We start from the raw sequence: 27,005 nt of genomic DNA, 5'->3' as shown, positions 1-27,005 counted from the left end.
CCAGAGTTCAAGTTTCAAGACAGACCAAAAAAAAGGCTAGAAGTAGAGGTGTGGCTCAAGTGTTAGGGTGCTACCCTGCAGCAGAAAAAGCTAAGGGACAGGGTCTGGGCCCTGAATTCAAGCCTGAGTACCAGCGCATGCACGCGCGCGTGCGCGCGCGCGCGCACACACACACACACACACACACACACACACACACTCCAGTTCTAAAGTCTTTCCCTACTGAAGAAACTCTTCCCCTTGGTTCAGTAGCTCCCTAGCAGAATCTACTTCTGCAAGTGGCATTTAAGTCATCCTATATAAACCATTTCATTTTATATATGTGTATGCATGTATGTGTATTGTGCCTCTATATGTACATATGTGTGTATATGCAATTTCCTGTTTGTTCCTGTTTGATGATCAAACGTCTACCACTTGGCCATACCCCAGTCACTTTGCTTTAATTTTGTTTCTCAGATAAGAACTTATGATTTTGCCCAGACTTGCCTCAGACTCTTTATCTTCCTACCTCTATCTCCCCAGTAGCAGAGACTCAGCTATGTGCTCCCATGCTCAACTCTCTATTTTTCATCTTTAGCTACCAGTTGCCCCTCCACTAGTCCTGAGCTCTGGCGGAATGGTTGTTTCACCTTTCTCACTTATCCATCTTTATCCCTAAAATGAGAGGTGGAAAAGGAACCATTGCAGAGGCTTTTTCCTTATTGAGTTTCCTTTCTGAATTGTCCAGAGACTACCCTCTGCCTTCCAGTTCAGGGTGGGCCTCCATTCAGTTCTGGAGGATGCAGACCCTGAGGCCTCTGACCTCACAAAGGGCAGTCATAGACTCCATCCACAGAGGAGATGACCAGCAAATGTTGTCATCACCTTTCCATCCCCATACACCTTTGCATTTGAAACCTGTTCATCATCAAAGTATCATTAACATCGCATTTATTCACACTTCTCCCATGCCAGGCTCTGTGCAATGCACTCTGTCAGCATTATCCTATTTAGGCTATACAGTGACCCCATAATGCCTCATAGCACTGTTTTCTTGATTTTACTGGTAGACAAACTGGATTTAAGAAAAGTTGTCACTAGCTTAAGGGTACAGCTTTAGTATCTAGCATCATCTTTGTATCATCACCCTTCCCAAATCCTCCTGAGAGGGTCTCCGGGACAGGCTGCTCCCTGGTTGTCTGAGACCCTTGCTCTTGGTCCTCCCCCTTCAGATGGCTGTTCTCTGGGGAGCTATTCAAAGGAAGGAGATTCTGGTGGGAAAGGGGGGCAAGAACAGGGGGACAGTCTGAGGAGGGGACCTAATCTCTGGACAATGAAGAATTGCAGAACTGACCTTCTGAAGGACAAAGGACAGGGCCAGGGTGGGCAGAGCCCAGCTGTCCCTCCTCCTTCCTCTCTAGCCAGTCCCTGCAGCCGCAGCAGCAGCAGCAGCAGCACCACCATCGATCCACCTTCCAGCAAGCTCCCCCTCTGCCCCACGCTGGGCCTGACTTGGCTGGAGGCCCTCACCTCAGCTGGCACCAGGGGGAATGGAGGAAGCAGGGGATAGTTCGGGGGAAGGGAACCAGGAGAGGCTCGCTAGCCCCACTCCCATCATCGGAGAAGAAAATCTCTCTGGGGAGATTGGGGAGGGGTTCTTGTGAAGGGGTGGAGGGGATTCAGAGCCCGGACCACCCAGTTTGGAGTTGGGAGGGACCCAGAAGATTAGAGACTTTGGTAAAGCAGCCATGCAGGGCTGTAATTACCCCCCACGGGAGCAGGAAGACACCAACCCTAGGATGCCGGAGGAAGGGCGGCCTTCCCCGCCATCCCTAGAGAAGGCCCAGCCCACGGAGGGAATCTCCGTGCGACCCTCCCTCCTGCCTCCTGATGCCTCCCCGCAGGGCCGATTCGGTGGCAGACGGGTTTGGCAGCGGATTGAGACGCGCCGATGCCCTCTCCACCCCCCAAGCCAGAGTCCCCAGCTCCAGAGTGGACTGGAGGAGGGGGGGCTCCCGACCCCGTTCCCCCAGTCCAGTGGCGGGTGAGTCACCCGAGAGCTCCCTACATAGTCTGCTCGCGCGCGGGACGTACCAACGCGCGGCCGCGGGGGGGAGCGCGTCGGCCGGCAGCCCGGGGAGCCGCGGCCGGCCCTCGGCGGCGGCCTCGGAAGGGGTGTCGGGCGGGTGCGGGCGCCGCGGCCGAGGGCGGGGTCCGGGGGCTCGGGGCGGGCCCGCAGGAGGCGGCTCCGGAGCGCGGCGGGGGCGGCGTCCCCCGCGTCGCACTTGGTACGCGCCAGCGGAGAGGCCAGGCCCAGCCCGGGCGGTACAATAGGGTTGGGCCGCGGCGGGGACTGGGGGCCGGCGCCGGGCCAGGGAGCGGGGCTGCGGCGGGCGCGGACACTACCCGGGGCGGCGGGCCGGCATCTCGGAGCCTCGCAGCCATCCCAGCCTCGACCTTCGCGGACCGCTGCCGCTTCCCAGTCGTGGCCCGCCGGGCGGGGCGGGCGTGATGCGCCGCGGGACCCCGGCCCTGGCCTCGGGCCGCCGCCGCCGTCGCCGCTGAGATCCCCACCCCCCCCTTCTGCCCGCCCCAACCCTCGCTCCCCCGGAGCGCCCGGGCGTCGCCGCAGCCATGGAGAGCGGCCCGCACGCGGAGCCGGGTCCCGGCGCATCCCCAGGTACGTCGGGAGCCACGCGGGGTCGGGGAGGCCGGGCGGGGGGGGGAGGCCGCGGGGAGGCCGGGCGGGAGGGAGGCCGGCTGGCCGGCCCAGCCGCGCCCTCTGACCGCTGGACGTTTAAAAATAAAAGCGGCGGCGGCGGCCGCATCTCCTGACAGCTCCCCTCCCCCACCGACGCCCCGCCGCGCGGGGCGGGCGGGGTCCCCGAGGGAGACCCGGCTCGGGGCTTGCCGGGGTGACCCCTTGGGTCGCAGCCCCGTGCCAGCTCGGCTTCCCCGCCCCCACCGCCGTTTCCATTCCACCCAGATCCTCTTTGGCCGAGCCTGGGACTGGTGGCCGCCCCTCTCCCCATCCCCAGTGGGCACGTGTGACCCTCGCCTGGAGGTGGGTGTCGACCTCTCAGGTCTGGAGCCCCCCGCACGCCGAGGCCTAGGCCCTGGTGCCCCCTCCCCGCCCCCCGCCCAGGCTCCGGCCCAGACCTCGCCCCCACCCCATCCGTCCAGCTGCCGCGCAAAGGGCCTGTTGCTGCTGCGGGCTGGCGGGGAAGGGCGGGGAGGGGAGAGGAGGAGGAGGAGGAGGTCTCCAGCGCTGGCTGCCAAGTAACCCGCCGGATAAAGGCGAGGGGGGGAGGGGGAGGCGGCATTGTTTGGGGCGCGGGCGGGAGCTGGGCAGGGGGTTGCCTCCCTGGAGGCTAGGCCTGCTCTGGAGCCCACCCAGCCCGATTCGGGGGAGAAAGGGGACGAGGTAGATTTGCTTGTCCTGCCTGTCGTACTGCCCAGCTCCTCCAGACCCGAATCTCACTGGAGGAGGAGGAGGGCTCAAGGCGCACTCCCGGGACCTGCCACATCATTCACCCCCCCCCCCGCCTTACACACATACGCGGACACACACACACCATGTGCACCACCACCACCCCCAAAAAAAAACCGCCAAAGGTTTCCTTCCCACCCCTCACCCCGCCAACCGCCAGAGTCCGGGACTTCTGCAAATCCCATTCGATCTGGGAGCAGCTGATGGGGGGTGGGGACAGGCTTCTGGTTGGGCCTGGTGGTGGAGGGAGGGCTCTTCCTTTCTTCCTGGAAGGGAAGGGATGAGCATGAAGCACCAAGAGCCCAGGTTCTGTTTCCACTGACTCAGGGGGGAGGTGGCCCCAATCCCCACACCTCCGTGGAGTCCTGAGACTAATCCTGTCACCTCCCTGCCCCCTGGGGTGTAGGCCCAGGATGAAACTGTCTGTGGGTGCGGAGCGCCCGGGACCAGGTGGGGCTGCTTGTCTGTGGGTGGGCTCCTCCCGCTGCAGCAGGAGTACTTGAAGAGGACTCTGTGGGCTTGGGAGCTTGGAAGGTCTGGAGGAGGAGGAGGAGGAGGTATCATATCAGAGTGGTGGGTTTATGGGGCCCATGCTGGAAACAAGATGTCTGGGTCTGTCTTGGCTCTGCTGAGTCTGAGAGGGGATACCCAGGGAGGCACAGCATGGTCCATCCATCCCTTTTCCGGACCTCAGCACCCGAGTGTCCTGGGCACTGATGTGTACACAGGAGCCTGAACAGGGGTGGTGAGAAAGTATAACCAGTGGCTTGCCTGAATGGGAGGCTAGGCTCTCTTGAGGGGTGTGGGCTGCATAGAGTCCTGGGTTGGATGGCTCTCGTGTACCAAGGTCTAGAATAGAGTTACCTGACAGTCGATATCAGGGACGTTGGCTCGTGCCTTCACTGAGAGTTGAAAGGACCATAGTGACCTGTGAGGCAAGTAGTAAATGCCCTTCACATGAGCGAGTATGAGCTGTGTGTGCCCAGTCCCTGTCCTCTCAGGATTCCCTCTGTGCACTTGTACACTGGGCACTAACAGCAGGAGGCCTCGTGGGGCAGTGGACAAGTGTGGCAACATTCTGGGGGTCAGAAGACTTGTACGGAAACCCCATTTCGCCCTTGACTGGCTAGCTTCTGCCTTGGAAAACAGGGTAGTGTTATCTTGCCAGTGGGGTGACGTGAGGGTTAGACATGATGAACCTAAAGCAACCTGGCACACAGCACAGACACCCACAATGAAGTGTTATTACCATTATTGTGGTTATGCTCATTGAAACTGGTGCCAGGAGGGAGGCATGAAATACAGGCGAGGGTGGGGCAGGAGTTGGGAAGCAGTTTGTTTAAGAATGTAGATTCTAGAATCAGTTTAAGTTCCACTTTGTAACTTATTATTGTGTGACCTCAGGTAAATTACTTCACCTGAGTCTGAAGTTTTCTCACTGATTAAATAAGAATATTGAGTTAAAAACAATGAAGAGATGAAGATGTGGCTTAAGTGATAGAATGCCTACCTGAAAACCAAGTCCTTGAGTGCTAATCTCAGAACTACCTTAAAAAAATAAAGTTAAATGAGAATAATGCTAGAACTGATACCTCTGACGCGTCAGGATCATTAAATGAGGTGAATACATGAAACTCTGAGGAGTTTGGCCTAGTCGTAGAGTGCTTGCCTAGCATGCACAAAGACCTGGGTTCAGTTCCTCAGTACCACATACATAGAAAAAAGCTGGAAGTGGTGCTGAGGCTCAAGTGGTAGAGTTCTAGCCCTGAGAAAGTCCAAGGACAGTGCTCAGGCCCTGAACTCAAGCCCAATACTGGCAAAAAAAAAAAAAAAAAAAAAAAAAAAAAAAACCCTCTCAGCCTAGGCTCTGATGTGGAGCTAGTGTTTTAAGTGCTAATCATCTGAGTTTTTGTTGAGATAATTTCATATTCTTCAGAGGCCAGAGGAGAAGGTGAGGTGAATTAGAACGTCAGAAGCTAACTAGAACAGAGGGCTGAGGGAGGGAGATCTAAACAGATGTGGGCTGGGGTGTATCTGACACCCTGCCATGTGCCAGCTGGGTGATGGCTGTGCTGACAGTAGAGGAGTGAATCAGAGTCCCTGCCCTCCAGGGACACCTGCTTCGTGGAGGGGCAAGGAGATGTGCTCACATGCGTCTGAGGGAAGCTCAGTGCAGTAGTGAGCTCTACTTGTGGAAGGCTTCCTGGCGGAGGCATTTGAAGTGACCCTGAATGGGTGAGCAGAAGTTAGTGAGGCTGGCACAGTGAGCCACAGGTATTCATGCAGCAGCTAACAACCCTCCCCCATGGGCCCAGTAATGAGGCCTCTAATGAGCCTCTAATATGCATTCATGCATATGTAAATTAGGTACAAGGGCACTAAGCCAGCTTATCCCCCTTCTTCCCAAGATGGGCACCTGCTGTTGGTGGGGCAAGGGAGAGGGGAGATACAAGAGGCTGGATGCAAGGCTAGAATGGTGGCTGTAGAAGGCCCTCCGGGCAGGTCTCTGAATCCGACTGAGCTTGGAAGTGAGACTTTGAGCAAGTGGGAACTATGTCCTTGTTTCTCCACTGGGTCTCAGGGCCAGAGAGGAAGCCAAAGAGCCAGCTGAGATAATACAGCCTTGTTGGCCGGTAGTAGCTCTGCCTGGCACCCCAGGGTACAGCCTCCAGTGTGTCCTCCATCACCTCTCAGCTGCAGCTCTGCCCTGGTAGACAGCCTACTTTCTTTCTCCTCTTAGTGCTCCTCACCAGTTTTTGTTTTTGTTTCAAGCACTGTCCTTGGGCTTTCCTCAAGGCTCTACCACTTGAGCCTCAGCACCACTTCCAGCTTTTTTCTATGTATGTGGTACCAAGGAATCCAACCCAGGTCTTTGTGCATGCTAGGCAAGCACACTACCACTAGGCCAAACTCCTGGCCCCCTCACCAGTTTTAAGCAGAGCAGATGTAGGCCTAGCATAAGACTCCCTGGTGAACCAAACTTTCACATGTGATTTACCACTCCAATTTGTTAAAGGCCTTAACTGTACCAGGCACAGTGCTCATGATTATTGTCTCATTCATTCTTCATCACAGTCCCTTGAGTAGGGACCTAGTATTGTCTCCATTTTACAAATGAGGCGCAGAGAGATGAAGTCGCTTGCCTAAAATCACAGAGCTGGGAACTGGCGGGGGCAAGGTTTGGACTGACTTTAAAATCTGCCTCCCTATTGGATTATCATGACAAAGCCGGCCTGTAGCCAGGTCTGGCCCACTTTTCCATAATGGGTCTTCTGTAGGACGCTTGGTCTTGGAGACCCCTTAATCCTTTTTTTTTTTTTTTTTTTTTTTGTTGGATGTAGGACTTGAACTTGGCTTGGGTGCTGTCCCTGAGCTCTTCAGCTCAATGCTACCACCCTACCCCTTGAGCCACAGAGCCACTTCCCAGTTTTCTGGTGGTTAATTGGAGATAAGACTCTCACAAAATGGGTACCAAGACATGTGAAAGGGTATCAATGTATGTGAATTAATGCACCTTCTATCTGGCAAATATCGTGTAACCCTTTTACTAATTACAATAAAAAACAAAAAAGGAAAAAAAAAAAGACTCACAGACTTTAGTGCCCCAGCTGGCTTTGACCTGCAATCTTCAAATCTCAGCCTTCTGAGTAGCTAGGATTATAGCCACCTTGCCCAGCAGAGTTCATGAGACCCCTTAATCCTTTTGTTTGTCAGGCAGAGATAGAGCCAGCCTAGGAGTCAGAACAAATTGGTTCAGAAAGAGGTCCCTGACCCAGGTGGTGACAGTTTAGCTAATGGGTTGTCCACAGGCCTTTACCTTCAGCATCTAGGCCCTAACCTAGATCCCAGCGGATCAGCTGGGACTGAGGGAGGGACATGGTGGAGCTCAGGCTTAGGGATGGGGTCATTTCCTGCTGCTAAAATAACAGGAAGCGGGTGCTCCTGATTGGAGGCTGGGAACAATGGCTGCCAGCAGGGCCTGGGAGCTCCTTCCAATTTGCAGACTTAGTGGGGCTCCTGTCTTACCATCCACTAGTGGGGCTTCTGTCTTACCATCCACCGAAGCCACAGCTTGGCCTCAAGGACTTCCAGCCCAAAGCCCAACTTCTCTAACGGGCTGCCCTCTCCTTGCCCAGCTGCTTAGTTCCACCAGGCCAGCGTTGGGCTGCCCCTACTGAAGGCTGCCCCATCCAAGAGCAGGCGGACGGCAGAGAAAGTCTCCCTGAATCTGGACCCTCACCCTTGCCACTCATCAGGTGTGTGGCGTAAGAAGTATCTTAATCTCCTGGAATCTATTTCTTGTTTTGTAAGGAGAGGGGCTAATAGCTACTTCATGGGATTGTGGCAAAGACTGAACTAACGAATTTAAAGTATTTAGCTGGGGGCCTGACACAAACCTTAGCTAATACTGTTGTTAATCAGACTTTCCCTGGGCCCAGGTTAAGGAATACCCTGAAGGAGGAGGGCAGAAATGGCCACAGCTGAACATTGTGACTCTGCTGTGTTTCTGTGTGTGGCTGAGGCTTTGCCTGGCTTTAGAGGGGATACCTGAACAAAGAAGATATCTTGCCTTTTGCCACCATGTGGGCCCTGACTGAATTGTCTAATGTGTCTCCTGTGTGTCTCCATGTCTGACGTATTGTGTTTTTGCCTCCTCCCTGCCTCTTGGTCTCCATCTGTCTTAGTACAGTGTTGTCATCTCAGAAACTGCTACAAGAGCCAGAGGGCTCTTACTTAAGGTACTAATCTGTCTCCTCTTTCTGTCTGAAGCCTCTTCCTTCTCCATGCTCCCCTCCCAGGGTGCCTGTGTCAGGTACCATCTATGTCCCTCTGCTGCTCCCACCCCAGCGCACTTGCTCTCCCTTTCCTTCTCCTTCTCCCACTCCTTCTAACTCTCCCCCTCCCCCCCTGCGGTCGTGGGGCTGGAACTCTAGGCCTGGGCACTGTCCCTGAGCTCTTTACCTCAAGGCTACCACCCTACCCCTTGAGCCACAGCACCATTTCCCATTTTCTAGTGGTTAATTGGAGATGAGTCTTGCCGTCTTTAATGCCCAGGTTGGCTTTGAACTGTGATCTTCAGATCTCAGCCTCCTGAGTAACTAGGGTTACAGGCGTGAGCCACCGAGCCTGGCCCCAGCTCTTGATATGCCCTGGAGGTGGGTCTCCCCACCGGCCCAGCCTCACTTCCTGCCTTCGGATGGCCGGCCTGGGCAGGAGCCTTCCTTCCCTGCATTCCTGTGCTATGAGCTCAGGGCCTGCCTGCCCCACCTGTACCCTTCATTTTTCGTGGGGGAGCCTCCCTGAGGGAAGCACCGAATCATTTCCTTTTTTAGGGAACAGGCAGGAACTTCAGGGAGGGATGATGTGCTGTCTACCAGAATCAGTAAGACCTAAGATTTTGTCATCTGGCAAGGCAGGGTTCAGTGCTCCACCTTAACATCCATGATTCATTTAATCTGTCCAAATAACAGCTCTTCACCTGTGAAACTGCGGGCCATCCATGGTGCTTTCCCTTTAGGCTGGTCTGTAATGAGGTTTCAGTATTTACTGGCAGGGGATATGCTGGGCTCTGGTAGGATCCCCCTTAAGTCTTGGAGAGAGATTTAAGCCTTAGAGTATCCTGAGGATTTACTATGAACTGTGTGCTTTCCATACACCTCCATACAACTACCCAGCCACCCATTCCATCCATCCATCCCATCCATCCATCCATCCATCCATCCATCCATCATCCATCTCTCTGGATATTCACTAAACAGACACAGGAGTCCTGCTCTGTGCCAGGCCAGTCAGTGTGAGCTCAGGATCTGCCAACAGGACTAAAACTAAAACACAATCTGCTCTCAATGAGCCTCACCCTGATGGGGCAAGGGGTGGAGGGGTGGCAGGCAGAATAATGACACTTGATTATCAGTGCTATGAAGGACTGTTTGGCCGGGCAGAAGGGATGGGAGAATGGAGGGATGGAGAGAGGGACTGCCAGCTCCTGAATGCAGAATGAGGAGATCCCACTCTGAGATGTGATGGGTCCTCTCAGGGACTTGGCCCAGTCTTTCTGTAGCCCCCAGCTACTTTGGGGATGCTGGGGAAGCCAGGACTTTTTGACCCCACCGTGTAACTCACTCCTGCCCCTTTGCCCTGCTAATGTTCTCTGTGCCAAGAAACAAATACAAACTATCCAGTTCTTAGCAAGTGTTTGTGGTAGATATCAGCATAACAAAAATAAAACAGACAATGGCTGAAACCTCAATCAGCCATAGACTAAAAATAAGGTGAAATTAAGTAGCCAGAGCATCACACTGATATTGGAAGAGGGAAATTACCAGAAAAGGATCAACCATCTAGTTGGGGTACTTAACAAAGGAATTAATTTGGCTTAATACAGATCATTCCTGGGAACACTGTCTGGATGATATTTCACCAGGGTTGGCATAATTCTAAGGGAATATTTGTATTCAGAGTCCAGTCCACCAGGTCACAAGAGAAGTTCCAGATGGCATGTTTGCCTCTGAGGAGTTTGTCTTGCTCGGCTGTGGTGGAGTAAACACTCATTATTATTTTGGTTAGCTTCTACCTGACTGCTTCATTCCAGGAAGCTGCCCAACTCTATGAGATGGAGTTGTTTGGGTTTCCTTCAAGTGTTTATCCTTATACAATAAATTGCCACATGCATGTACTCTCTAGGAGAGTAAAAACATTCCTGCAAAGCTAGGCACCAGTATTATTGGGGTTTGAACTAAGGGCCTTATGCTCTCAATTAGCTTGCTTTTTTTTTTTGCCAGTCCTGGGCCTTGAACTCAGGACCTGAGCACTGTCCTTGGGCTTTCTCAAAACTAGAGCTCTACCACTTGAGCCACAGCACCACTTCCAGCTTTTTTTCTATGTATGTAGTACCGAGGAATCGAACCCAGGAACCCAGGTCTTCGTGCACGCTAGGCAAGCACTCTACCACTAGGCCAAACTCCCAGTCCTCAATTAGCTATTTTTATTTTTGCCAGTCCTGAGCTTGAGCTCAGGGCCTGAGCACTGTCCTTGGACTTTCTCAAGGCTAGAGCTCTACCACTTGAGCCACAGCACCTCTTCTGGCTTTTTTCTATGTATGTGGTACGGAGGAATCGAACCCAGGTCTTCGTGCATGCTAGGCAAGCACTTTAACCACTAGGCCAAACTCCCAGCCCTTCAATTAGCTTTTTTTGATCAAGGCTGTCTACCAGTTGAGGTAGAGCTTCATTTCTGGCTTTTGGAGATAGGAATCTCATGGACTTTCCTGCCCTAGCTGTCTTCGAACTCTCATCCTCAGATTTCAGCCTCCTGAGTATCTAGGTTAATGGGCCAGGGCCTGGCCATCAACAGTATTTTTTGATTGTCACCATAGATGTGAAATTGTGGCAGTTGCTAGCGATGCATCTGTGAGCAAACACATGGCCTGGCTTTTGCGGGGCTTCTTCCCAGCCATAGAGAAGGTAGACAATGAGGAAAGAACCACACAAGGAAGTTTAAAACTGTAACAGTTCAGTACTCCAAACAAAAACACAAGAAGCCACCACTGTAAGTGGTGACCATCTATGCAGATCAGAGAAGCCAGGGAATGCCTCCCTGAGGAAATGATGACTAAAGATATGAAGGGGAAGTGGGAGTTAACTAAGAAAAGAAGGGAAAGAGCATGTACAAAGGCCCTGTGGCAATAAGGAATTTGGATGATTATCAGAATTTTTTTTTTTTTGCTCAAGCCTGCTGCTCCTACCCAGTGAGCCACAGCACCACTTCCAGTTTTCTAGTGGCTAATTTGAGATAAGAGTTTCATGGACTTCCATGTCTGGGCTGGCTTTGAACCTTGATCTTCAGATCTCAGCCTCCTGAGTAGGTAGGATTACCAGTACCTAGCCAGAACCTTTTTTTTTTTTTTTTTTTTTTTTTGCCAGCCCTGGGGCTTGAACTCAGGGCCTAGCACTGTTCTTTGACACATTTTGGTCAAGGCTAACACTCTGCCCCTTGAGCCACAGTGCCACTTCTGGCTTTTTCTGTGTATGTGGTACCAAGGAACCGAACCCAGGGCTTCCTGCATGTACTCTACCACTAGGCTACACTCCCAGCCCCAGAATTTTTTTTAAAAGTTGGTGTGTTTTCAGTTCAGAACAAATGGGGAAGAGGGTAAGCCAAGAGATTAAGATATATGGTGGAAGGGAACAGGGATTCAGACTCATAGATTGGGTTCAAGAATTTTGTCTTTGTGCTCAGAGCCACAGGAAGCTGCTGAGAAGTTTCATGATCAGGCCTGCATGTAGAAAAGCTTACTAAGGTGCAGAGTGGAAATGGGTGTGGTAGAGCAGGGCTGTGTACTCATCCACAGAAGAGAAGTGTCAGTACCATCTGTGAGGGTGGAATTCATTCATTTTTTCACTCCCCAGATGTATGCCAGGCTCTGTGGCCTGAGAGAGATAGAGCAACTACAAAACAAACCAAAGTTTGTACTCCTGTAGATATCTTTTTAGCCTAGCAGTAGCCAAGCCTAGGAGTTCAAGAACAGCTTATATAACCTCAGGATATCATATCTAAAAAGGAAGATAAAAATAAAACTAGGACTAAAGCCAGCTCAGTGGCGGTGGCTCACGCCTGTCATCCTTGCTACTCTGGAGGCTGAGATCTGAGGATCAAGGTTCAAAGCCAGCCCAGGCACAAAAGGACCCGAGACTCTTATCTCCAGTTAACCTCTAGAAACGGGAAGTGGGGCTTGGCTCAAGGGTAGGGTGGTAGCCTTGAGCTGAAGAGCTCAGGAACAGTGCCCAAGTAGAGTTCAAGCCCCATGACCCACAAAAAAAAAAAAAAAAATGGGGCTAGTGGGAGGGCGTGGGGAGAGGGAGAGGGGGACAAAAACATGAGAAGGGATATCACTGTTCGAGAAGTAATATACCTACCACCTGATGAATGTGACTGTAATCCTTCTATACATTACCCCGACAGTAAATAACAGTTTTTTAAAAAATGGGGCTAGTGCTTATGGAGGAAAAAAAAATGGTAAAGGGGAAAAATACAGTTGAGAGAAGGAGAGGGAGACATGGGTTACAGGAATCAGCAAAGGCTTCATTGAACAGTGATATCAGAGCAAAGACCTGAAGGAGGGGAGGGCAGGAGGCCCAATGGAGAAGATAGCAAGAGGGAGGCCACATGAACAGTGGCTGGAGTGGCTGGGCAGAGGAAAGGGGAAGGAGGCGAGTGAGGTCCAGGAGTACAGCCCACTGCAGCAGCTGGAAGAAGGAGGAGCCAGCAGAACCCTGGAGGCCCTTGGGAACATTTTGAGCTCTCTCAAGATTGAGAGATTTTGTCAGCAGTGACATGCTGTGACTTCTTTCAAACAAAATCATTCTGGAAACAATATTGAGAAAAGACCAAAAAGCAGAGAAAAGGAGCAGGGTAGCCAGGTACTCACATGTGGCTTGCATGTGTAATCCTAGCTGCACAGGAGGTCTGAGAATTGCAGTTCAAAGCCAGGTTCAATTAACCACAAAAAGCCTGAAGTAGAACGGTGGCTCAAATGTGGAGTACTAACCTTGAGTAAAAGAGCTCAGAGCTAGCACCCAGGTCCCAAGTTCAAGCCTTAGCTCTGACACAGAAATAAATAGGATCAGGGAGTTCGTGAGGGATGATGGTTGCTGAGTCAAGGTAGTAGAAAAGGAGATTGGTGCCCAGAGATTGCATCTGGGATTTTATTTGAAGATGAAGGATTTTCTGGGAGATTAGACATTAAATTTATGGAAAGTAAAGAGGCTGAAATGACTAGAAGTCCTGAGAATTCAAAAGGATGGGGGTGTCAAACTGGGAGAGAAGTGTGTTTGAGGGGAAGATCAGGAGCTCACCTTTGGATGTGTTAAGTTTAGGTATCTGTGAGACACCCAGGGGTGTCAAGTAGGGAGTTGCACTAGCAAAACTGGTCCTCCAGGGAGAGTCTTGTCTAGGCTAGAGAGACACTTTTGGTTGTCATCAACAGGGGATGGTATGTAAAGCTGTGAGTCTGGATGAGGTCACCCTGGGAGAGTGTAGGGACAGAGAAGAGGTGAGCTCCTGACAGCCCTGGGCACACAGCAGTGCAGAGAAGAAGTCAGGGTGGGGCCAACAGGGAAGACTAAGTCATAGCAAAGCAGAAAGGAAACATGGATAGAAAAGGTGTCAGCTCTAAAGCCAGGTGAGGCCAAAGAGTCAGCAGTGTCCAATGCACTGACAAGTCAGGGGAGACAGGATGGACCATAGCTACTGGATTTGGTAGCAGGAGGTCACTGGTGACCGTGAGAGGAGCAGTGAGCTCTTTGGCAGAGGTAGAGCGAAGTAGATTCTTTGGGATAGATGCTGTTTAGAAGCACACCATTCCTGGGACCGGGAGTTTGGCCTAGTGGTTAAAGTGCTTGCCTAGCATGCATGAAGACCCGGGTTCGATTACCACATACATAGAAAAAAGCCGGAAGTGGTGCTGAGGCTCAAGTGGTAGAGCTCTAGCCTTGAGAAAGTCCAAGGACAGTGCTCAGGCCCTGAGCTCAAGCCCAGGACTGGCAAAAAAAAAAGAAGCACAGAAGCACACCATTCCTCAAGTGAGAAACCTGAGACTCAGACAAGTTCAAGAGCTTGCTCAAGGTCCCATATAGATCCAGAATCCCCTCGCAGGCGTGTCTTGACTTCATCCTCTTTCTCTTCCCAGCCTCCCTTCATGTGGCTGGTCAGAGCCTCCTTAGACTTCCGGTCTTTCCTGGTGGGTGTAGACAAATACCCTCCCACCAATTTTCCTTGCAACACCTGTGACACGCACACACAGGTGCTTGGAGAAGGGCCTTGCCCTCAGCTTTTAAGCCTGGGCACACCCAGGCTTTGGCCCAGACAATCCTGGGTTCAAAAATCCTGATTCTACCATGTGCTGGTTTTATAACCCAGGGAAAATCACTTAGTGAGGCAAGCGTCGTTACCTCATCAGTGTCAGTCTCTGCCTCTCAGGGGTGTGGCGAACTGCAGAATGCATCCCGATTAGTGTACATCAAGCCCCTCCCTAAGCAGTTGCCACTAGTTTGCTTAAGGAATTTGCAACTTGCTGGGAAATACATTGGCAGTGACCAGGCTGCCTTCTCCAGATAGTATGGGGAGAGCTGGGTGGCCTGTCATAGAGCCAGAGACTGGTAGAGATAAGGGGTCACTGGGGCGTCAAATGAGACCCTTGCTTGGGAAAGTATAGGAGGAAAGAGTGTGAACTTCAGGGATATTGTTGCCTAAAACTTCACACAGACGGGGGAGGGTGCATGGGTAAGGCATGGGTTCTGCTGTTGGCACTGGGTGCGTGTCTAGGCTCCTTCAGCTACCAGCTGAGTAACCTCAATGTTTCTGTCTGAAAGATGCTTTACGCATGTCCTTTGTAAATACCATCAAAGAGGGCCAATACAGTGTGTATAAGACATTTCACTATATCCCAAGTGGGTCAGAATTCTAGGAACAGAGGCCATACCATGGCAGAGATCCCCAGCAAGAGCAAAAACTATTCCCCAAGAAAACTGTCTGGGCTGGGAGTTTGGCTTAGTGGTAGAGTGGTTGCCTAGCATGCATGAAGACCCGGGTTCAAGTCTCAGTACCATATACAAAAAAAAAAATCTGGGGGCCGGGAGTTTGGCCTAGTGGTTAAAGTGCTTGCCTAGCATGCATGAAGACCCGGGTTCAATTCCTCGGTACCACATACATAGAAAAAAGCCGGAAGTGGTGCTGAGGCTCAAGTGGTAGAGTGCTAGCCTTGAGAAAGTCCAAGGACAGTGCTCAGGCCCTGAGCTCAAGCCCAGGACTGGCAAAAAAAAAAAAAAATCTGGAAGTGGTGCTGTGGCTCAGGGTGGTAGAGCTCTAGTCTTGAAAAAGCCCAATGACATTGCTCAGGCCCTGAGTTCAAGCCCTGGCACTATAAAAACAAACAAAACTGCTTCCTAAACCAGGTCAGAAGTAGTGTCTCAAGCAGACGCTAGTGCTCACATCTGTAATCCTAGCTACTCAGGAAGCTGAGATCTGAGGATTATAGTTCAAAGCCAGCCGTGGCAGGAAAGTTCATGAGATTCATCTCCAAATAACAAAAAGCCAGAAGTAGAGGGGAAAATCCAAGGAAGGAAGGAAGAGGAGGAGGAAGAGAAGAGGCAGAGGGGAAGGGGGAGGCCTTCAACTGGCTGAAGCCTACCTATCCCGCCTTACAGCATACTTAGGCATATGTGTACATATATACTTACTGTTAGTACTGTGATATCTTTTTTATATTATTCCTGGAATACTCATGTCTTAAGAAATGAGAGAGTGGCCGAGGGTGCTGGCTGGTGGGATACAAAGTAGGCATGTAGCTGCTTGTGTACCCCTCCTTGTTGGGGATTTTAGCAATATGGGCATCCCATATTTATTTGCTTGCCAGTATTGAGCTTGAACTCAGGATCTGGGCACTGTCCCTTAGCTTTTCACTCAAGGCTAGTTCTCTGTCAATTGAGCCACAACTCTTAACTTTTTGGTAATTAATTGGAGGTAAGAGTCTTACAGGCTCCTGTCCAGGCTAGCTTTGAACTGGGATCCTCTGAGCTTAGCTGCCTAAGTAACTAGGACTACAGGCATGAGCCACTGAAGCCTGATTCTATGTTTCTTCTTGGTCAACCCTATTATGGGTTGGGTCCTGGGCAGCAGACATAGCAACCAACCATTACTATTTGGTGTTACAAACTTTTTCTGATTATCCCTGTCCCTTCTGCCCCTTGTGCACATACATGCTTGTCTGCTGGAACCCTCTTCTCCTCTCTGGACTGTAGCTTCTTCTTCAGATAGCAGTTTTCCTGGTTCTTTAGGAAACCCCCACATACAGACCTGGTATTTCCTTCTTGGCTGCTGTGTGCCTGCCTGCCCTGCTCCCGGGTGAGCCCCTTCAAGGCAGGGATCCTCCATGTCTCCACACCATTATATCATTAGTATCTAAACATAGTAGACCTGAAACTCGGAAAGAACATGTATGTATGACTCGCATGGGACTGACAGCACAGGTGTAGTCTGACCCTCTCTCCTCTCACGTGTTGTCTTTTTCAGCTGTGATAGCCAGGATCCCTCCAGAGCCAAGACCTTCTCCAGAAGGTGACCCTTCTCCACCTCCACCACCACCACCGATGTCATCCCTGGTCCCTGACACTCCCCCAAATACCTCTCCTGCCATGAACAATGCCACTAGCCCTAAACCAGAGAGCCCCACAGGGCAGGTCATGTCCAGACCAGCCCTGCTGCAGGAAGAATCCCCTTCTTCAGAATCAAAGAGCAGGGGATCTACCCCACCAGCCTCAGGCCCAAGGGATGCCAGGCCTCTACGAAGGAGCAGCCAGCCTTCACCAACAACAGTGCCAGCCTCTGACAGTCCTCCCACTAAGCAAGGTATGTGTGATGCTGCTTGTCATAGGTCCTGGGTGGTGTCACACAAGGAAATTCCCCCTCTCCCCCCACTTTTTTTTTGGAGGGGGGGGGTCATGGGGCTTGAGCTTGGCCTCGGTGCTGTCCCTGAGCTCTTCAGCTCAAGGCTATCACTATACCTTTGAACCAAGCCCCACTTCCCATTTTCTAGAGGTTAAATGGAGATTCTTATCTCAAGTTCTTTTGTGCCCAGGCTAGCTTTGAACCTTGATCCTTAGATCTCAGCCTCCTGAGTAGCTAGGATTACAAGCATGAGCCACTCTGCCTGGCTCCCCCCACTTTTTTTTTTGCCAGTCCTAGGGCTTGAACTTAGGGTACTATCCTTGGACTTTCTCAAGGCTAGCACTCTACCATTTGAGCCACAGCACCACTTTTGGCTTTTTCTCTGTATGTAGTACCGAGGAATCAAACCAGGGCTTTGTGCATGCTGGGCAAGCACTCTACCACTGGGCCATGCTCCCAGCCCAGGAAATCCCCTTTGCTTTGGAGGACATAGGGATAGGCAAGAGTGAGGCTGGAAGAAGGCCTAAGACTGGCTGCTCCTTAGGGAAACCTTTTGACTCGTCTGTTCTTGTTCCTTCACTAAGATGTCAAGAAGGCAGGAGAGAGACACAAGCTAGCAAAGGAGCGGCGAGAAGAGCGGGCCAAGTACCTGGGTGAGTGTCTGGGAAACATCATCATGAGCAGTTTCCTATGCATAACAGTGCATGTGTGCTATGCAAGACTAGTACCTGCACTATCGCATCTAAATCTCTCACCATATGAAGAAGGAAACAGAATCATAGACGTGAAACCCCTTGCCTAAACTGCACAGCTAGTGGAAAAGCAGAGATTCAGACCCTGATGTCTCTTCTCACCCCAAGGTGAGAAGGAGTTGAAGGAATCGAACCCAGGACTTCGTGCATGGTAGGCAAGCACTCTTACTGCTAGGCCTCAGCTCCCAAAGTCAGGCTCTTAACCATAACATGTGGAAATCTATCAAATAGTATGGGGTCTCATGCTGAAGAGTTCATGTCTCCTTCAATCTGAGATGTGAATTGAGATCAAGGGAGGAGAAGCAAGCCTTACCACAGGGCTGCCTTCCATAAGTCCTTAAATATGAAGGTGTGCCTGGAATGTAAAGGTTCCACCTAGGCAGGAAGCAGAGGCCTTCCCAGTCTGTCACAGGACCCTTCACACGCTATGGGGCTCCTTTTCTTGCAGCGGCCAAAAAGGCAGTATGGCTAGAGAAGGAGGAGAAGGCCAAGGTGCTACGGGAGAAACAGCTCCAGGAGCGCCGGCGGCGGCTGGAGGAACAACGGCTGAAAGCCGAACAGCGCCGTGCAGCCCTGGAGGAGAGGCAGCGGCAGAAGCTCGAGAAAAACAAGGTGTGTTTCTGCTAATCTTGCCTGGGTTCGCACATATCTAGAAGTTTGAGACTGCACATGCCTGTGTGTGTGTGTGTGGGGGTGAAGTGGGTATACACGCTGGCATTCGTGCCTTCAGGAGCCATGTCTGCATAGTCCTGTATATGAGCAGTCACATCTGGATTCCAATGTCTGGACATCTGCACTGCAGATGGTCTGTGTGTCTGCTCATATGTATGTAGGGAGCTCCATGTCTGTGTGACTATGCCTAGCTCCCAACATGGGTAGAACCCTGGCATGAGAGCTGGTGAGGTAGTGAAGGAAAAATGGTAGCCTTGGGCTGGGAGTTTGGCCTAGTGGTAGAGTGCTTGCCTAGCATGCACGAAGACCCAGGTTCGATTCCTCGGTATCTCACATACATAGCAAAAAGCCAGAGGTGGTGCTGAGGCTCAAGTGGTAGAGTGCTAGCCTTGAGAAAGTCCAAGGACAGTGCTCAGGCCCTGAGCTCAAGCCCAATACTGGCAAAAAAAAAAAGAAAAAAAGAAAAATGGTAGCCTGGCCTGCCCGGCCTAGGGTTAAAAGGAAAACACTGCCCCAAGGTGACCTTGGTGCTAGGAAGACCTGGCCTTGTCTAGAAGCGCCAGGCAGGGAAAGTCCCACCCCATGCTCAGAGAGGCAACTCATAGACCCAGGAAATGACTCAAGCATACTGAAAAGCTCTCCAAGAACAGGGATCTGTCCCACATGGGCCTTAATCATAACAGGGACTTTATAAACTTGGTTACCTGCAATGAGTCAGGAAAAGCTTAGGAGTGGGCTCTGGAGGTTCCGTCATGGGAGGAAGAAGGCCTCTCTCCAAGGTATGATGGATGATTCTGAGTCCAGACCCCTGTCTTCTCCTCACCTGCCCTCAGGAGCGCTACGAAGCAGCCATCCAGCGGTCAGTGAAGAAGACATGGGCTGAAATCCGGCAGCAGCGCTGGTCCTGGGCAGGGGCCCTGCATCACAGCTCCCCAGGACGTAAGACCAGTGAGTGGGCTGGAAGGCTGCTGGCTGGGTGGGAAAGGCTGGGGTCTGGTAATGGGAGGGAAGGGAATAACTTTCGTAGAAGGTGCTGGCCGCTCCCTGAAGCTGGTGTGTCTTGCTTCATGTGACTTGTATCTTCTGGAATGGTCTATAAACCAAATTGTCCTTCTCAAGGACTCCACTCTCAAGTCAGAGATGGATTCTCTCCACTTGGTTTGCTCCTCAAACCTCTGTCATTTTAGGAGTAGCCTTCTTTGCTCCTGTCAATTACTGTTAGTTGATGATACATAAAAGAGGATTTTAATGCCCTGCAGACACTGGATATTTAAAGAAAACTGTCACCCCTGTCTTGGAAGGTAGATTTTCGCCTCTGAGTTTTCTTCATGTAGGCACATCATGGACATTGGTCTGATTCTTTGCTGGCATGTATGTACCACTGTGCTTGGATGTCTTTGTGCAATGGCTAGGTTCCCTATGTCTAGCTGTATATCTTCTGGTGTAAATGCTCGTGGATCTCTGTGTTGTGTAGCTTAATATGTTTGTAATGGTGTGTTCGTGGCCTTGTGTACCTCAGTGAGGGCTTCTAAAGTCAGACAGACTTGGGTACCAGCTCTGGCACTGGTGGTATGATGTCTATCTTCTCAGCCTCTCACTTTCATCTGTGAAATGGGAATAATTACACTGCCTGCTTCCAAGGTTAGAGGTAGATGTTTGCAGAATCCATTGAGGTAACGTGTATAGTGCCCAGCACAGTGCCAGGCCCATGGTAAGCATCCACAAGTATCAGCTGTTGTCAATACCATGGTTAGGGTGCTTCTATGTGTCTGTGCCACGTGTGCATCCGAGTCTGATACCTTCATTACCTGTTGTGTATCTGTGCATGTCTGCAATACATGTGCATGCAAAAGTATCTATCACTCTACTTGCCTGCCTCTGCATGTCTTTGTCCTTATGTCTGGATGAATATGTGAATGTGTGTAAGTTCTTCTGTTTAGGAACTTGTGCATTGTCCCCGTTATGTGGGTGTCGTATCCATAGCGCCTTGGCTGAGCAGTGTCAGCAAGTACCAATGCTGGGTGGTTGTGGGAGGGGTTGCAGCACCCAGCCCTAGGGAATGGCTTCCTTTGGTCTGGCCAGGAAGGCTGTAGTTGTTCTAGTTTTATGCCATCTCCTCCCTCTGCTCCTCCATCAGCCCCCCCCAATTCAGGTTGTCTCTGATCACCTACCCTCCCCCTCCCTCTTTCACAGCCAAGTCCACCTCCTCCCCATCCTAGTCTGTCCAGTCTTCCCTCTCCCACCCTGCCCTCGGAGCATCCTGCATGGAAGGCCTCAGTGCCCCCCCTGGCTCCTGTCCGGCCCGGCCCTAATGCCGTGTCTTTTCCCCTCCAGGTGGGAACAGGTGCTCCGTGTCGGCAGTAAACCTGCCCAAACACGTGGACTCTATAATCAACAAGCGGCTCTCAAAGTCCTCTGCCACACTCTGGAACTCCCCCAGTAGAAGTAAGAGAAGGCCCGGCCTTCCCCCTGCAGAGTCCCCTGTAGTCCCCATTAAGCCTCCTCCAGAGCTCAGCAACAATACCAGTCCTTGCAAGCCCTCCTATGCTATACACCCCATTCCCACTTACCCTACCCCAGCTCTGCCTTACAGGGCAACCAGCATTGGAGCCTGGGCCCTGAGGATAGAGTTGTGCCCCACAGGACAGGAGAACACAAAAGACAATGGCCCAGAGGGCAGAAAGCCTGACAAGGGGCCTCCAGAGCAAGTCAGGGGTCATGGCTGGGGGTGGGAATGGACAAGGCAGCCTTATCTCCCAACCACAGCTAGCTAGCTAGCTGACCTGCCAATGTGAGACTGATGGTCTTGTCCTTTTGTGTCAGACTTGCCTGGGTGCTGAGGGTGGCATCCTGACTCCACCCTGGAAACCCATGCTATCCTGTAGAACTCTGCCTTTAGAGCCCCAGCCTTGGCTTATCCTGAATTGTGGTCAACCAGGGTGGCACAGCCCCTGCGTTCCCACCATGCCCCGGGGCTTACATATGAAGGAGCTGTGGTAGGAGTTATTTATAAATTTCTCTAGCTTTTGTTTGGTTGCTCTGTTGCCTAGCAACCCAATCAGCTGCTCCACCAACCCCACCTGACTGAGGCATAAAAATAACCCAGCAGCTGAGGGGACAGAGCAGGGTAGCCTAGGGCAGCCAGTCCCCCTTAGCAGCCACTCTCCCTGGCACAGACCTAAAAGCTGGGTCACAGAAGCACAACCACCCTCCCCCCCACTGCCCCAAGTTCAGGGGGCATGCCTCGTCCAAGCCAGTGCTTTGAAAGTAGGAGAAGCAGGGGCCCAGCACAGGGACCTGGGAGAGGGCCCCAGGCCCACCAGTCCTGTATTTATGGCCGCTTCCTGTGCCCTGGGTTTAGAGCTCTGTCTCCCCTGGAGACTGGTAGGAGGTGTTATGAAGCCGCGTGGGTTGTCGCCCTGAGAAGTGTTTGTTGCCTGGGTCTGCAGTGGAGAGCCAGATTTTAGGGAGGACAAGCTTGGCCCCGCGTGACTTGGGGGTGGGGGGGACGACAAGCGCTCGGGGCGAGACGCCTTTGCGTGGGGTGGAGACCGTCCCCGGTCTCGGCCGCGCCCTGCCTGCCGGTGACCATCTTCCCGTGTTCTCCTCAGATCGCAGCCTGCAGCTGAGCGCGTGGGAGAGCAGCATCGTGGACCGTCTCATGACGCCCACCCTCTCCTTCCTGGCTCGGAGTCGCAGTGCGGTCACCCTGCCCCGAAATGGCCGTGACCAGGGTAGGGGCGGCAGCCCTGGGAGACGCCCCACCCGGGGCCGGGCAGGGACTAGCCTCGGGCCTGGACCGCACCCCGACCGCACTCATCCCTCCGCAGCCGTGCCCGTGTGCCCGCGCTCGGCCTCCGCCAGCCCCCTGACACCCTGCAGCGCCCCTCGAAGCAGCGTGCACCGCTGCACCCCCGCCGGGGAGCGCGGGGAGCGGCGCAAGCCCGGCGGTGGCGGCGGCGCGGGCGGCAGCCCTGCTCTGGCCCGCCGCCGGCCCGAAGCCTCGCCGGTGAGTGGGCGCCTGGGCACGCGGTGGGGCCGCAGGCCTGGGTCCAGGAGCACGGGCGTCACTGACCTCTGCGTCCCACACCAACCCCTCCCTGCCAGGTGCAGAAGAAAGAGAAGAAGGATAAGGAGCGGGAAAACGAGAAGGAAAAAAGCGCCCTAGCCCGGGAGCGCAGCCTTAAGAAGCGCCAGTCCCTGCCTGCCTCTCTGCGCCCGCGCCTCTCCTCGGGGCTCTCCTCCCAGCCCAGGTGGGCCACCCGACAGCCAGCCACCATTCACCGCAGGTCCCAAACGCTTCCTGGGCACCCTGCCTGGGGTGGTGAACATTCCTTTAAGTCAACACTCCCGAAACTCACTCTCTCTCTCTCTTTTTCCTTTCTTTCCCTTCCCTCTCTCTTTCCTTTTGAGCCAAAATTTCACTATGTAGCCCACACTGGTCTGAGACTCAAGATATCTCCCCCATCTTAGCCTTTTGACTGATAGGACTTTAGGCATGCACCATTATTCCTGGATTTTTTTCTTTCTCTTTTCTTTTTCTCCCTTTTCTCTGTTTCTCTCTTCTTTTCCTCTCTCCCTATCATGGGTTTTGTGTGTGTGTGTGTGTGTGTGTGTGTGTGTGTGTGTGTGTGTGTGTGTGTGTGTGTGTGTGTGTTTGGTGGGTCACGGGGCTTGAACTCAGCCTGGGCACTGTCCCTGAGCTCTTCAGCTACCTGGACCTGGGCGTTGTCCCTGATTTCGTTAGCTAATGGCTACCGCCCTACCCTTAAGCCACAGCCTCACTTGTTTTCTGGAGGTTAATTGGAGATAAGAGTCTCAGGTCTTTTTGTGCCTGGGCTGGCTTTGAACCTTGATCCTCAGATCTCAGCCTCCTGAGTAGCTAGGATTACAGGCACGAGCCACTGCACCCAGCACACTTCTGGCTTTTCTATGTATGTGGTACAGAGGAATGGAATCCAGGTCTTCATGCATGCTAGGCAAGCACTCTACCACTAAGCCAAACTCCTGGCCCCCTAACATGTTTTGATAATAGCCGTGCCTCCATATCTTAAAGTGTCTGGCACCTGATAAGCACTCAATGTGTACTCCCTAAACGAATGAATAAATGAATGTTGAGTAGTGTTGCTGGTGATTAGGGCACTTTGATGAGCTAAGCCACAACTATATCCATTTTGCTCATAAGTATATAGGCTATTGGAGAGACATTAATCAAAGACTCTCATAAATGAATATATAATTGCAAACTGAGCTATTTACACTGAACTTGTTTGGATGAATAAGTAGGAGGGGAGGTGCAGGCCTTGCCTAGAGGAACACTTCCTGAGAAAGAGACATGTTCTGTGTGTGTATGTATGTGCATGCTCCAGTGTTCTCTGTACTCCAATTCTAACCTTTCCCTTCTCTTTTAGCCCTAAGTCCAAGGCCCGGACGTCCTCTCCCTCCACATCCTGGCCTAGGCCTGCTTCTCCTTGCCTTAGCCCTGGGCCTGGCCATGCTCTGCCTCCAAAACCACCATCTCCCCGGGGCACCATTGCATCACCCAAGGGGCGAGTTCGGAGGAAAGAGGAGGCAAAGGAGAGCCCCAGTCCAGCAGGGGCTCAGGACAAGAACCAGGACAAGGGCAGGGCCAGTGATGAGAAGGAGCCCATAGGCCCAGCCTCACCAGCACCCTCACCCGTGCCCTCGCCCATTCCAGCCCAGCTCCAGAAGGAGCAGCCCACGGTGGAGATCCCTGCAGGTGGGCATGAAGACATGATGGGCATGGCAGAGGAGCTAGTTTTGCCTTGGTGCAGGAGGAGGTGGTGCGGGGTCTAGGTTATCACACATGCCTGGAAACTGGGTGTTAGGGGTCAGGAAAGAAGGTGGCTCAGTGGGCTGGGAGTTTGGCCTAGTGGTAGAGTGCTTGACCAGCATGCATGAAGACCCAGGTTCAATTCCTCGGTACCACATACATAGAAAAAAAGCCAGAAGTGGTGCTGAGGCTCAAGTGGTAGAGCTCCAGCCTTGAGAAAGTCCAAGGACAGTGCTCAGGCCCTGAGCTCAAGCCCAGGACTGGCAAAAAAAAAAAAGAAGAAGAAGAAGGTGGCTCAGTACACAGCTAGTCTGGCCCTCAGAACATAGACCACACTGAGGGATAGCAGCAATTGAGTAAGTAGGTCACCCCGACATCCAGGAAGCAAGAATGGTAGATGTGTCTGCCTGTACTGGTGTATGGTGACTATTAACTGATCTTGGATCCTCCTCCAGATATGCCTGTTCTGATCTCATCCCTAGCCCCTGCTCCCCCGGTAACCCCTAGCAAACCCATGGCGGGCACCACAGACAGAGAAGAGGCCACTCGTCTCCTTGCTGAAAAGCGGCGCCAAGCCCGAGAGCAGCGGGAACGGGAGGAACAGGAGCGGAGGCTACAGGCTGAAAAGGACAAGTGAGTTTACCTTCCCACACCAGGCAGCATTTATAAGGTCTGGAGATGAGATGCAGATTGTGCCTGAATTTCCTGCCCACCTGTGTTCTCCAGGAGAATGCGAGAAGAGCAACTAGCACGGGAGGCTGAGGCTCGGGCTGAGCGGGAGGCAGAGGCCAGGAGGAAGGAGGAGCAGGAGGCCCGCGAGAAGGCACAGGCTGAGCAGGAGGAGCAGGAACGGCTGCAGAAGCAGGTACCCAGGCAGGCGTTGGGCAGGCCCAGAGGCAGGGCTGGAGCCACCTGCCCAGAGCTCATAGAGATCTTTGGCAGAAAGAGGAGGCTGAAGCCCGGTCACGGGAAGAAGCAGAGCGACAGCGTCTGGAGCGGGAAAAGCACTTCCAGCGGGAGGAACAAGAACGCCAGGAACGCAAAAAGGTGTCCAAGACGGAGGGTGGGGTTAATGGGCGGGTCCCAACTCCTGGGCTGGGCCTGCATCTGGGATGGATCTCTCCTTTTCCTGAGACTGAAGACATGAATAGTGGGGTCCAGCCTTGGGTTGGTGGAGTGTAGGAGCTGAAGCAGGTTCTGGTTCGTAGTTGCCTTGTTCTGGTATAAGTGCAGAAGGCACTGAGCTCAGCACCGGGGCTAGCTGGTTGGGAGTTTTAAGATTTGGTAAAGCTTTGAACCTAACTGATGTGGGGCTTCCCAAACAGCGTCTAGAGGAGATCATGAAGAGGACTCGGAAGTCGGAAGTTGCTGAAACTAAGGTCAGGTCTCCCAGGTTGGATATGGGGTGGGAGGTTGAGTGAGGAATCGAGCCTTCGGAAAGCCACCCAGAGCCAAGGCAGGAGGCTGCTCAGGTCTGGACCAAGAGAGAGAAGAGTTCCATATCAGGTGGTTCAGATAGCTCTTGAGCCTGACTCTGCTTCCTCTTCAAAGCAGAAGCAGGACAGAAAGGAGGCAGCAGCCAACAATTCCAGCCAAGGTAAAACCTCTGTCCCCTTCATCTCCATCCCCTGGTCCTTCAGCCTCACTCCTGACCAGCCCCTGAGTTCCCACCATTCTTTCCTTTGACAGACCCAGAGAAAGCTGTGGAGGCCAGACCCTCAGGCCTACAGAAGGACACTCTACAGAAAGAGGAGCTGGCCCCCCAGGAGCCACAGTGGAGGTATCAACCCCCAACCCCAGGACCTGGACAATGAGGCAGCCTCAGGCTGGAGTTGTAGGGTAGGTGGGGCGGCCTACATTTCCCAGGGAGGCAAGCTGCTAACTATCAGCTCTGCACCCACAGCCTGCCAAGCAAGGAGCTGCCAGGATCCCTGGTGAATGGTCTGCAACCTCTCCCAGCACACCAGGAGAATGGCTTCTCTCCCAAGGGACCTTCTGGGGACAAGAGTCTGGGCCGAACACCAGAGGCACTCTTGCCCTTTGCAGAGGCAGAAGCCTTTCTCAAGAAAGCTGTGGTGCAGCCCCCGCAGATCACAGGTGGGGTCCCCTGGCTCCCGGACCCAGCAGTATCCCTCTTAGCAGCCTTCCCTCTATTCCCCAGCCCTGTGTTTCCCTCCCTTCCTGCCAGAAACCTGCTCTTGCTTCACCATGGAAACCCCAGTCTGGCCGTACATGCCGGCTTTGCCTGATGTCTGTCCTCTCTCCTCCCTCAGAAGTCCTTTAAGCGGTTGCCTTGGATCCAGGTGCGGCTATGAAGGCCCCTCTGCGTCATCTACCCAGATGTCTGCAGAAGAAAGAGACAGAGCAAAGATGGACGTGGCCTGGGCCCCTGGGGGTGGGTCCTCTCTGTTGTTTTTAATCTGCACCTTATAGACTGATGTGTCTTTGGCTGGAGCCAGACCCTGCCCCTCAGTGCATTCGTGTGCTCACACGCGCGGTCACCTCGCCCCCTACACACACATACACTCACAGCCTTTCTGGCCTCCCCCCTGGGGAAGGGCCACCTGTAGTATTGCCTTGGTTCAGTGGGGTACAGTGGATGTGAATACTGTAAATAGCTTGTGCTCAGATGCCTCAGCGTGGAGGGGGCAGGGTGGGAGGCAGACCCTCCTCCCAAGGCTCCCTGGGGAGATCTTCCTCCCTCTATTTAACTGTAACTGAGGGGGAACTCAGGTCTGGGAATGGGGGGGCACCTTGGGCCACAGGATACAGGTTGCTTCTTGGGTAACCATGCCCCCTGCCCTCACCTGGAATCAGTGTTATTGCATCTGATCAAACTTCTCCAGAAATAAAGTGAGAATAATTCTGCCAA

General features: G+C 52.8%; 1 protein-coding gene across 11 annotated transcripts; it reads left to right on the top strand.

Moving 5' to 3' along the window:
• The first annotated feature begins 2,305 nt into the window (after positions 1-2,305).
• Map7d1 (MAP7 domain containing 1) lies at positions 2,306-27,005 on the top strand. Of its 11 annotated transcripts, none has more exons than XM_090335226.1 (18): positions 2,308-2,662; positions 16,541-16,876; positions 17,500-17,568; positions 18,116-18,279; positions 19,173-19,278; positions 20,674-20,784; positions 21,951-22,073; positions 22,170-22,348; positions 22,447-22,592; positions 23,751-24,079; positions 24,589-24,766; positions 24,860-24,998; positions 25,076-25,180; positions 25,459-25,512; positions 25,688-25,730; positions 25,823-25,913; positions 26,037-26,230; positions 26,407-27,005. In XM_090335226.1, the coding sequence occupies exons 1-18, from the start codon at positions 2,617-2,619 to the stop codon at positions 26,415-26,417; spliced, it is 2,424 nt and encodes an 807-aa protein (XP_090191352.1). In that variant the 5' UTR covers positions 2,308-2,616; the 3' UTR covers positions 26,418-27,005. The 11 variants fall into 11 exon arrangements, with proteins under 11 accessions (XP_090191349.1, XP_090191348.1, XP_090191347.1 ...); XM_090335225.1 differs by having other exon boundaries at positions 19,173-19,287; XM_090335223.1 differs by having other exon boundaries at positions 2,306-2,662; positions 21,951-22,348.

The sequence above is a fragment of the Megascapheus bottae genome, chromosome 6, assembly GCF_031878675.1.
Source record: "Megascapheus bottae isolate mThoBot1 chromosome 6, mThoBot2.hap1, whole genome shotgun sequence".
In the NCBI taxonomy this organism is placed as follows: Eukaryota; Metazoa; Chordata; class Mammalia; order Rodentia; family Geomyidae; genus Megascapheus; species Megascapheus bottae.
This window is presented reverse-complemented; position numbering and strand designations above follow the sequence as displayed.

What these genes read in the sequence shown, in the direction of transcription:
- Map7d1 (XM_090335221.1), top strand. Translation starts at nt 2,617, where the DNA reads ATGGAGAGCGGCCCGCACGCGGAGCCGGGTCCCGGCGCATCCCCAG. An exon ending in GGGCTCTCCTCCCAGCCCAG is followed by an intron (nt 22,593 to 23,750) that starts GTGGGCCACCCG and finishes CTTCTCTTTTAG; the next exon opens with CCCTAAGTCCAAGGCCCGGA. An exon ending in AGCCAACAATTCCAGCCAAG is followed by an intron (nt 25,731 to 25,822) that starts GTAAAACCTCTG and finishes TTCCTTTGACAG; the next exon opens with ACCCAGAGAAAGCTGTGGAG.